Source organism: Bubalus bubalis, chromosome 16, assembly GCF_019923935.1.
Source record: "Bubalus bubalis isolate 160015118507 breed Murrah chromosome 16, NDDB_SH_1, whole genome shotgun sequence".
In the NCBI taxonomy this organism is placed as follows: domain Eukaryota; kingdom Metazoa; phylum Chordata; class Mammalia; order Artiodactyla; family Bovidae; genus Bubalus; species Bubalus bubalis.
The window spans coordinates 3,813,700-3,825,616 of record NC_059172.1 but is presented as its reverse complement, the minus strand read 5'-3'; the positions used below and the strand labels follow the sequence as shown (position 1 = coordinate 3,825,616).

The window sequence follows — 11,917 nt, the reverse complement described above, 5'->3', positions numbered from 1 at the left end:
AGTTCTTCACATCAGGTGACCAAAGTATTGAAGTTTCAGCTTCAGCATCATTCCTTCCAATGAAGGACTGATTCCAGTGAAGTCCTTCCAATACAACATTATAAACCAACTATATTTTAATAACATTTTAAAAATATATGTATATTTTAGCTGATCAATTCTTTAATACTGCCATAGGTATGTGTGTGTGTGTGTGTGTATGTGTATATATATATATGTGTATATATATATATATATATGAAGAACTTAAATTTAATCTCTGTAGATCAATGATAATTTGCAGTTTGATCATTATTGTAACAACAGTATCTAATAATGCAGGAATATATTAGGTGCCTGTAAAATGTTTACTAAAAGAATGAACAGACAATGCACAAAAAAACCTAAGTATGGTCAGTGCAATGAGAAAGAATGCTAGCTACAGTGCAGAACAGCTAATTGTTCTTGTAACATATCATAAGGGCTTCAGGGATCCAGCACCTGTCTCTAAGACATTGTGATCAAGGCTCAATTCTTCAACCAAAATTGGGAATCAATAGTTAGCAAAGATGCCTAACTTTATAGAAAACTTTAGTCTAGACCAAGATGGAATAATATACAGTATCACACATAAAAGTTTTGATCAAGAATGACCTGGAGAAAATACCTACAGAACTTAAAGAATCTATGCACCATTCCTTACATGTATTCAGTAGCTGGGGCAAAATATACTTGTTCTCCTATCCACTGTCCATTTTCCTCTTATTCCTACCTAAAAAGAACCCATATAGAAGGTAATGCATCCAATAAATAGATATTCTACTTTCCATTTTCTGCTGTAGCTAGAATGGTATGTGTTTTAGTTAGCATTCCTGAGATATGGCCTTGGGTAATGGTAATGTATGTGGGGGTGTGTGATGAAGAATTAACCTTACCTGCAGAAAGGTCTGACTTTAGGATTCACCTTACAGGAGGTCAACTCAAAGTCCCTGAAATGCCTTCCCTAGAAGAAGCATCTTTGTTTGCCTGTAGGTTTTGAACACTGGACAGTCTTAACAACGTGATATGTGATGGGAGCTTGGGATGTGCCCTAATGGCTCTGACATCCAGAGGAACTGGAGACTAAAGATATTACCCTGAAACCCCAAGAGTGATGGAGAAATAGAGGTCAGCCACATGAGCAGTGACACAAAGCCCAGAAAGGAGCTGTGCACACCAGAGGCTCAGGTGAGCTGCCGGGCTGGCCACACTCCATGTGTATTGCCATGCGTTGACACCCAGAGGGGTGATGCATCCCTAGGGATAATGGGAGCTACAAGTGTGCAACTCTGACAGACTTTGCCCTCTATGTATCTTCTTTTGGCTGGTTATTATTTGTATCCTTTTGCTGTAGTAATACTGTAATTATATGTACAGTGCATTCCAGATGTGTTAGTTCAGGCTGTACTGCAATTTACATAGACCGAGTAGCTCCTAAACAACAGAAACTTACTTGTAGCAGTTCTGGAGACTAGAAATCTGAGATAGAGTGCCAGCAAGGTTGGAGTCTGGTGAGAGCCCTCTCCTGGGTTTCAGAGAGCCGACCTTGTGTCTTCATAGAGTGGGGAAAGAACTGGAGAACTCTCTGGGGTCTCCTTTAAGGGCAATAGAGCTCTTCATTTGGTCCACATTCTCATAACTTACCTACATCCAAAAGGCCCAACCTCCTAAACCTATTGCCCTGGGGTTAAGGTTTCAAAAGAGAATTTGGCAGCTGAGAATGAAAATTCAGTCCATGACATTGAGTTGTTCTAGTGAATTAGTAAAACAGAGGATGACTGTGGAGACCCCTAATGTGTAGCAAGCTACAAACAGATTTTAGTTTCCTGGGCTCCGAAATCACTGTGGAGGGTGACTGCAGCCATGAAATTAAAAGATGCTTGCCCCTTGGAAGAAAAGCTATGACAAACCTAAACAGTATATTAAAAAGCAGAGACATCACTTTGCCAACAAAGGTCTGTCTCGTCAAAGCTAACATTTTTCCAGTAGACATGTACGGATGTGAGAGTTGGGCTATAAAGAAGACTGAGGGCTTAAGAATTGATGCTTTCCAACTGTGGTGTTGGATAAGACCCTTGAGAATCCTTTGGACTGCAAGGAGATCAGACCAGTCAGTCCTAAAGGAAATCAACCCTGAATAATTCATTGGAAGGACTGATGCTGAAGCTGAAGCTCCAAACTTTGCCCCCCTGATGGGAAGAGCCAACTCACTGGAAAAAACCCTGATGTTGGGAAAGATTGAGGGCAGGAGGAGAAGGGGGTGACAGAGGATGAGATGGTTGAATGGCATCACCAACTCAATGGACATGAGTTTGAGCAAAATCTGAAAGACAGTGAAGGACAGAGAGGTCTGGTGTGCTGCAGTCCATGGGGTCACAAAGGATCAGACATGACTTAGTGGCTAAACAGCAATGAGTGAGAGTGGCTCTGAGGACCCTTGACCTGTTGGCCATTGTCTGAACTGACAGCCGTCCTACAGGGACAGTTCCCTCCTACTATGCAGTGTACTAAATTTTGGGAGAGAACTGTCCAAGCAGCACAGGGAGAGAGCAAGAAGAATGATATATAGAAGGACCAAAGCACGGAAAGGATGAATATATCAGCTGTCTGACACCCAGGAAACTGCAACTCAGTGACACGAGGGATTTTACTAAACTATGTAACATGTCCCAGACACCTGTCCCTCTGGAAAACAAGAGCATGAGCCAGTTATTCCCTTCTCCTCCCCCACTGCTTTATGGTCACTCAATGTCTTCCATGGCATATGAGATATTCCTGAGGCAGAGAAGCAGGGATATACCTTAGGAAACCTGCCACTAGTAACACCGGCAGAGCTGTTGACCACAGGTGCACTGAAATCGAGTAATGGCGGACGTGTGGTGCAGGACCCAGAGTCAGAGCTCTGTGAGGTGTACGCAGAAGTCTGCTGGCCTTGGGGAAAGCTTTTGTCTTCCTGACCAAGAGCGTGTATGTGGTTGTCACCCTGCCCTCCGGGACCCTTTTTCCTGATTTGAGAAGAAGTGTAGTGCCTAGCACTAGAGCAGACAGGTTAGACTGTGAGGCAACCAGCATGTGGAAGGGACTGAGAAAATCACAAAATGTGAACCTTGACTCCCAAACTATTACTATGAAGGAAAAATGAGTCTTTTTTTGCAAAAGTAACAGCCAAAAATAAGCTGGATTTTGGTCTACTCAAAATGAGGAATATTGAATGTCAGTTCACCAGCCTTTGCCAATCATTTCCCTTCAATAAGAAGTTACAGACTCATTGAATCTAGCTTTCTCCTTTCACTGATTAAAGATGTAACCCTAGCAGCCTGATAGCCAAGGACTACTCAAAATCTCTTATTCCACAGATTGTTAACTGAAGCATTCTCATGGTGCAAAGTATAACCGAAAGAAAGAGTGTCTTTATCCAGGGCTCATTTTAAAATGTAAACATTATTAGGAAAAAAGAGATCAGAGTCAGTTTTTCCTTCAAATTAAAAAAATGGTCAAAGTGGTAATACAAAAAAATGTATTCAAATAGTAGTAACTCTGTCTGATTATAAATTTATATCAGTTTGGGCTTTCTTCTGATTTTGGTGATGAGACCAGTTTTCTAGAAGTGAACGCATATTGTTAGGCATAATAAAAATTGTTCAACCTGACTCATAATAAAAAAATTTTAAAGGAATTGTTCTGTAACAGGACAACACACAAAGAAAAGTCCCCAGTGACAGTAACATGATTAAATGTATCTTCTCTAGAGAAAGCTTGAATGTTCTTCAGCAGAAATGACTACTGAACACTGTTTATTCTGATTCCATTACAGCCCCTGGAAGCTCAGGTTCTCAAGGGAGCAAGTGTTGATCCCTTAGGCTTAAGCTTTAAACTCCCCAGTTAGAAGGAGGCACACAGAGATGTTGGTGGGCAAACAGCCTGTACCAGTTGCAGAACAAGAATCTGGATGAAACGCTCGTGTAAGTAGACCAGAGCATAGCCCATTTTTCAAACAGTCATGTATCATCCCAGTGTGTGCTGGAAATGGTGGAACAAAAGGGTCAAAGTTCTAGTAAGTTTCACCCTGAGACCTAGAATAAAGGTTTCATCCCTGATGACACAGCGGAATCGGAGTAAGGGATATTTGAACTGGGCTGAGCGTTGCCCGAGGATATGAATGAACAATTGAAAGAAAGATTTAATGAATGAATGAATGATTAGTAGTCAGCAGTACATGACTTTAGTGTGTTATTTGCATGTGTTATGACCAGTTTTGAGTGCCCATTCAATGGCTGGCCCTGTGCTGGAGAGTTTATATAAACCACATCACTTTAAGTCACATTCATCATATAAAACAAAGCTATTTTAAAATGAAAAAGTGCTGAAGTTTAAAGGCCTCCTCTATCTACTCCCACACCCAAGGATAACAATTAAAAGTTTGGCATGAATCCTTCCAGAGCCTCTTCGTGGATAAATAAGGAAAATTAGCTAAACGAGGGTAAGTTCAAAACAAAAAAGTATTATTTTAAGAGAGTCCAGATTTACATACTATTCTGCAACTTGGTTTGTTCATTTGGCATTCTGATATGAACACCTTTCCATAAGAGTATGTATTTATCTCATGCTTCTTGGACTATATAGTGATTCATGAAAGAAAAAGTGAAAGTGTTAGTCGTTCTGTCGTGTCTGATTCTCTGTGACCCTATGGACTGTAGCCTGCCTGGCTCCTTGTTCATGCAATTCTGCAGGCAAGAATACTGGAGTGGGTTGCCATGCCTTTCTCCAGGAGATCTTCCCAACCCAAAGACTGAACCTGGGTGTCCTGCATTGCAGACAGATTCTTTACTGTCTGAGCCACAGGGGGAACCCATTATTCATGGTATGAATCTATTCTGATTTATTTAACTCTGTTTCCAAACTTTTGCTACTGTACATGGTGTCGCAATGAGTCTCATATCTTATAAGTAATTCTGTGATCCCAATTTTATATAAAGTAAAACTGAGGCTGAGGGGTAGACTTACATCATTTTTCTCTGTGAGGTTGTAGGACTAGAGTTCAAACTCAGGTCCTTTCTACTGCATAGTCCTGAATACAAATGAAGCTGCAAAGCAGCAGGTCTCAGAATAGGTTAAGCATGTTCAGAAACTTAGGTTCTTGTGTGTATGTGTGTGTGTGTATGTGTGTGCGCGCCTTTGTACTGATTTTCACATAACTTGGAAAATGTCATGGCTTACATTTCATTTGAATTCTAAATAATTAACACAGTAAGTGTCATTATCTCATCAAGATTCTAGTTAAGTGGACTTATGATCAATGTTAGCTTCCTCTGACAAGCGCTTTCACCTACCGGATGGAAGCCTCCATGACAGTGCTGCATTTAATTTATTTCACAGTAAATTTACCTGAGGAGGCAACTCACATACTTACTGGCCTTTAGCTCTCACTCAGTTGAAAGGAGAGAATTGTTTCTTGTTCCTTCACTGCAGAGTTATCCCACTGTGTTCATTTCTCAAGATGTTTGAAAGAGCCAGATTGTCAACATCAGTCATGGGGTTTGGTTTGATACACTCCATCCCCACCTCTAAAGGCCCCTTCTTATCCCAAACTGACCATCGCATCTGTGGAGGCACAGCTCTGTCTGGAGTTACTGACTCCAGAGGAAGGAGCCCTCTACTGATGTATGGGGATGTGGGGGTTTTGTGAGGAACTTCTGTCATTGCACAATATTTAAGGTGCATAAAAGTATATTTAAAATAATATAACAAGCATTCATGTCAGTTCAGTTCAGTTCAGTCGCTCAGTCGTGTCCAACTCTTTGCGACCCCATGGACTGCAGCACGCCAGGCCTCCCTGTTCATCGCCAACTCCCAGAGTTTACTCAAACTCATGTCCATTGAGTCGGTGATGCCATCCAACCACCTCATCCTCTGTCGTCCCCTTCTCCTCCTGCCTTCAATCTTTCCCAGCATCAGGGTTTTTTCAAATGAGTTATTCATGTAGCCACCATCTAACTTCGGCAACTTGCTTTTTATTACTCAGTTTTCCATTTCAGAAATACATCTACATAAATGTCACAGCACCGGTTTACTGAATGCTCACTGGTTTATTAATATTATTTTTTAAATGATATTAATAAAAGTTTTATTTTTCCTGAGTTCAAGAATGCTGCTATGAACATTCTTCTGTGTATGCATTCATATGTACACATATTTACAAGTCTAGTATGCCTATATATCTTTGTTTGTGTGGTCATTAATTTATCTAGGATATGTACTTTGTGTGTGTGTGTGAGTTAAGTTTTATTTGAGGCAAAATAAGGGCTGCAGCCCTGGAGACAGCACCTTAGATAGTTCTGAGAAGCTGCTCCAAAGAGGTAGTGGGGGAAGCTCAATATATATGTTTTTGGTGAAGGAGGAGTTCACCACAATCAAGAGCTTACTTTATAAGAGGTTTTCTGCTTGTCATGAGGAGCTGATATCATCATGAAGGGATTTAGTGCTTTCCTAGATATGAGGAGATGCAAGGATTCAGATCATGAAATCAGTTCCTGCAAATATCTATCTGGCTAAAGACCTATTCTACCAGTTTTCCTGGAGCACAAAATGCCTGAGTCTCCACCCTGAACTCCTTTCCGGGCACATCCAAGGTCAACAGCTGCAGGAGCACAGGATTCAATCTGCGGAAAATGTGGAGGCAGATGGCAAATGCCCTTGGCAGTGCCAGTTTGTAGTTGATAGGTGTTGGGAGGCACAGTGCTAAATAGCCTTGAAGGAGAAAGTCCATGGGAAAATGGCGAAGGGCCAGAAGTACCCAGGAATTGTACTGATTGCTGAAGAATATTTCCTGCCTTTGGCTATGCTCAGCACCTAGATTTAACAATTAAACATTAAAGACGTTGCTTGAGAAAATGGGTCATGGATAAATACATGGGTCATTAAGAATGCACTCTTCCTTGAAGTATCTTTTACTGATTATATCCTAGCCTTGTCCATGTTCTGCTGGCTGTATGCTCTAAGCTCTTTATTCCTTGCTCCTATAAAAAGGCTTGACTGCAGAAATAAACTTGTCAGTCCTTGCAGAGACTGTCCAAGTGTTGTTCTTTCAGGTTCGCCGCTTCCAAGTCCTGGAGACATATCTCCAACAATAGGTTCTACAAATGGTCATAAATTCAACCGTACTTTGGGAGGCATTTCATGACCATTCCATGCACATTGCTAAGGCTCTTTCCTAGTTCCAGAGAAGATTTTGCTCATAGACCATTCAGTGTGCTATTACTGGACTCAGTCTTATAATTAAAGATCTCTGGACACCTGTCTTCTATGGTCCAGGAAAACATTCCCTCTTATTGCATCTTCCCATAACTAGAGTGACACCATTACAATCATTGATCATATACAGAACTATGTATTGATCAACTGTTGCAAGCTGCCTAGTCATCATTATTTTCATTGGAGGCTCAGTTACATATTTGGTGTAAAGTATGTACTTATAACAGAGAAGGCGATGGCACCCCACTCCAGTACTCTTGCCTGGAAAATCCCATGGACAGAGGACCCCAGAAGGCTGTAGTCCATGGGGTCGCGAAGAGTCGGACACGACTGAGCGACTTCACTTTCACTTTCATGCATTGGAGAAGGAAATGGCAGCCCACTCCAGTGTTCTTGCCTGGAGAATCCCAGGGACGGCAGAGCCTGGTGGGCTGCCGTCTATGGGGTCGCACAGAGTCGGACATGACTGAAGCGACTTAAATGGAAATTATGGACCAAAGGGAGGTATGTGTTTAATTTGATTAATATTTCCAAACTTGTCTTCAATGTGGCTATCCTAATTTACCTTCACATCAGAAATATGTGAGTCTACATTCTCACCTAAACTTTGCATTTTAGACTGAGAAGTGTAGAATTCTATTTCAAGGCAGTACTAATATACACATATCTGATTACTGGTGAGTTGTTATATGTGACATTTTCCTATTTGCCATATAAGTTTCCCTTCTACAATTGTCCTGATTATTTCATTTGTGAATTTTTCCCATGGGGCAGTTTACAGAAATTACTTACACTGGATACTAATTCTTTGATATTTGTATGTGTTTCAAACAAATTTACATAAATAAATATTAGAATTAATCGTTTCAAAAATGTTTGGTAGAAGTTACCTATAATATACTGGGTCTATTATCTGTAAACTTTTAATAAAAGTCAAATCACATAATGGTTTTAAAATATTTAAATATTTTGCACATACACACAGAGTGAGACACACAGTGACTACTATTACTCTATCCTGTTTTCCTGCTTCCTCTTTTAAAAAATAAATACTGAGAAAACATGAATAAGATTTGTCAAATTATATATATGATATAAAATGTGATGTGCCATAAACACCATATGCCAGCAACCTAAAATGAAAAAGGTTTTATTATCGCATTTTACTATCCTGGGGAAATGAACTGGGAAATTAAGTTTACTCTTCAAACGAACAAGCATAAGGCAAATAAATGAAGACTTGTTATCTTAAATTTAAGAATTTCTGGATTCTAAAGGATAAGAAAAATTAATAGATGATAGAATGTGAGAAAAATTTTCAGGCAAAAACTGACAAGATATTCAAATCTTAGATAAACAAAGAACATATAAAATCAATCAATAGAAGGATTTATAAATAATATAAATAGGCAATTTACAAAACAATAGAAACCCCAAAGTCTAAGAAGAATAATAGACAATAATCACATTTTTGTAATTAAAGGGGACAAATGAATAAAAATGAGGCAACACTTTGTACCTGTTTTCCTGGCAGAAAAACATTAGGAAAATAACAAATTTTCACTAGGAAGTGAGGACATGGGAATCCCCATGCATGAATAGTATGACTGTACATCAGGACATCCATTATGGAAAGTGATCTGAAAAACCTTGATTAAGTTAAATATGAGTATACCTCCAGATCAAAAAAATTTTCTCTAGGAATACATCCTACAAAAATTTCACTCTGGGTTATTTGGAGTGGAGACAAGTGGTAGGCAGTCTGCTATCCATCACTAGGAAAGCACACCAGTAAATTAGGATGCATGGACACCACAGAGCCGTGCTACTCAATGTGTGGTCCACGGACCAGCCCCCGTCCTTGGACTCTCTGTCTCTAGTCTGTGATGGGGCAACTACTGAAAGTGAGATCGGGCGCTTCAATGATCACAAAATGTTCACAATGCTGAGAACTTTTCATTGTTTTTTACAAAAGTAAAGAATCACAACAGATTGGAAATTTTAGAAAGAAATAAATCCTTTACCAACCATAAATGCTGTGACAGACACTTTCATAAGGAACTCTACAATTTCGTTGAGACCATCATAGTAGAGAAGAGCTGCTAAGGAAAGGAAAAGGATAAAAGGAAAAATACAAAGGTTAGTGTAAACAATATCATATAGAATTCTATGGATTTCAAATACAATGATTAGTAATTAAACCAATTAGAATTTCTAATTAAAGTATGTGAGCATGCTTGCATGCCCAGTTGCTTCAGTCACATCTGACTCTTTGTGACCCATGGACTATTGCCCACCAGGCTCCTCTGTCCATGGGATTCTCCAGACAATACTGGAGTGGGTTGCTATGCCCTCCTCCAGGGGAGTTGAACCCATGTCTCCTGTGTCTCCTGCGTTGCAGGCAGATTCTTTATGCACTGAGCAACCTGGGAAGCCCAATTAAAGTATAGGGAGCATAAAAGAAAGAATAATTAGAGTATTTCTTTATGTATATCTCATTTGTTCCTGGATTGATGTACTTATGAAATACCCATCACTCTGCACTTTGAGAACACAGATGCTCTTTGGTCCACAACAACATCCCCAAACTAAAAATATCTCAGTCAAATATCAAGGTTCAACCTTTAAATATCTAAGTCAATTATGTCATGGAAATTATTCTCTGGCCCTACTGTGAAGTTATATATTGTACTATTTCCAGTTCTAGAATTTAAGAATCACAATAGTCAGCTTTCTCTGCTCTTTCTTTGCAACTTTCCAGCTGATAATCATTACAAGCCATGGGACAAAACAATGGCACTGAAGTAACTGAATTCATTCTCCTGGGATTCACTGGTCAACACAAGTCTTGGCATGTCCTCTTCATAGTATTTCTAGTGATCTATGGTGTCACCCTGGTGGGTAACATTGGCATGATCCTCCTCATCAAGACTGACTCTTCCCTTCACACCCCCATGTACTTTTTCCTCCAAAACTTGGCTTTTGTTGATCTCGGTTATGCCACTGCTATCACTCCCGAGATGTTGCATAATTTGATGAGCACTGAAAAGTCCATCTCATTCTTCGGATGTATGCTGCAGTTGCTAGTCTATGGCACCTTTGTAACAAGTGATTGCTATATTCTGGCGGCTATGGCAGTGGACCGTTATGTGGCCATCTGTAATCCACTTCGCTATGGAACTGTCATGTCCCAAAGAGTCTGCATTCAACTCTTAACTGGTTCATACTTCATGGGTTTCCTGAATGCTTCTGTCAATGTAGGCTTTACTTTCTCACTAAAGTTTTGCAAATCCAATAAAATTAACCACTTTTTCTGTGATGAACCCCCAATTCTGGCTCTCTCGTGCTCTGATATTTACTTCAGTATCATGGTACTAGAAGCCTTTGTGGGGTTTAACTTGACATTCACTATATTGATCATCATCTTTTCCTACATGTTTATCTTGTCTGCCATCCTGAAGATCTCTTCTGCTGCAGGAAGGAAAAAAGCCTTCTCCACCTGTGCCTCCCACCTGACAGCGGTCACCATTTTCTATGGAACACTCTCTTATATGTATGTGTACCATGGTACCCTAGAGACTCAAGAGCAAGAAAAAATGGCTTCCATTTTTTATGGGATTGTGATTCCCATGTTAAACCCTATCATCTACAGTCTGAGAAACCAAGATGTAAGAGAAGCCCTAAAAGGGGTTGGAAAAAAGTGTTCCTAGACTGAACATCAATTACTAACTCAGTATGATTCAACAAGCAAGGAACAATTCTCTCTTATTTTTCAACAGCAGAAGGTGTTTCAAATATTTGTGAGTTCCAAGTGAAGTGAAAGACACTCAGTCGTGCTGACTCTTTGCAATCCCATAGACTATACAGTCCATAGAGTTCTCCAGGTCAGAATACTGGAGTAGGTAGCCATTTCTTTCTCCAGGGATCTTCCCAACCCAGGGATCCAACCGAGGTCTCCCACATTGCAGGTGGTTTCTTTACCATCTGAGCCCACCAGGGAAGCCCCAAAATACTGGAGTAGGTAGCTTGTCCCTTCTCCAGCGGATCTTCCCAACCCAGGAATAGAACTGGGGTCTTCTGCATTGCAGGAGGATTGTTTACCAGCTGAGTTACCGGGGAAGCCCATGAGTTCCAAAGGCATTCTTTAATTATATCAATGGATCTGAAATTTAATGAAAACATCTTGTGATTAAATAACTTTCTAATTCATGTGTTTCTTAAAAAGAAAGTATCTGAAAAGATCTTTGATACTCCTTTTGAACCTTTTGATGAGCCCTTTTTTCAAACACCTGCCCTTAAAAAAGAACAAGAAAATAAAGTGTATAAAATTTTTAAATACCCTCTATATGTATAATATAAAAAAATCTCAGGACAAAAATCTTTTTTGGTGTCTGGTACTATTACTCTTGCTGTGAGTCTATAGCTAAGCTATTTTACTTTTATAAAGAATAATTGAAAGTGCCATTTTTTTGAGAAAACATGCAGAAAGGTAAGGGGGAAAACCACTTCAGTGAATCTGCATACATATGCAGACATTATGAAGTAGTATCTGTCCTTTCTGTGTATGTTCTCTAACCAGCTAGGAAGCTGACACAGGAGTCAGGCAAATGCAGATCATATCAGTTCATTTTGGTGAAATTGTATTTTA

At 39.8% G+C, this 11,917-nt stretch overlaps 1 protein-coding gene across 1 annotated transcript; it reads left to right on the top strand.

Moving 5' to 3' along the window:
- Positions 1-10,049: 10,049 nt before the first annotated feature.
- Positions 10,050-10,979, top strand: LOC112579405 (putative olfactory receptor 5AK3). The gene has a single exon (XM_025265841.3). The coding sequence runs from the start codon at positions 10,050-10,052 to the stop codon at positions 10,977-10,979; it is 930 nt and encodes a 309-aa protein (XP_025121626.3).
- Positions 10,980-11,917: the final 938 nt, after the last annotated feature.

Excerpts from the sequence above, each read along its gene's own strand:
- LOC112579405 (XM_025265841.3), top strand. The coding sequence starts at position 10,050 with ATGGGACAAAACAATGGCACTGAAGTAACTGAATTCATTCTCCTGGGA.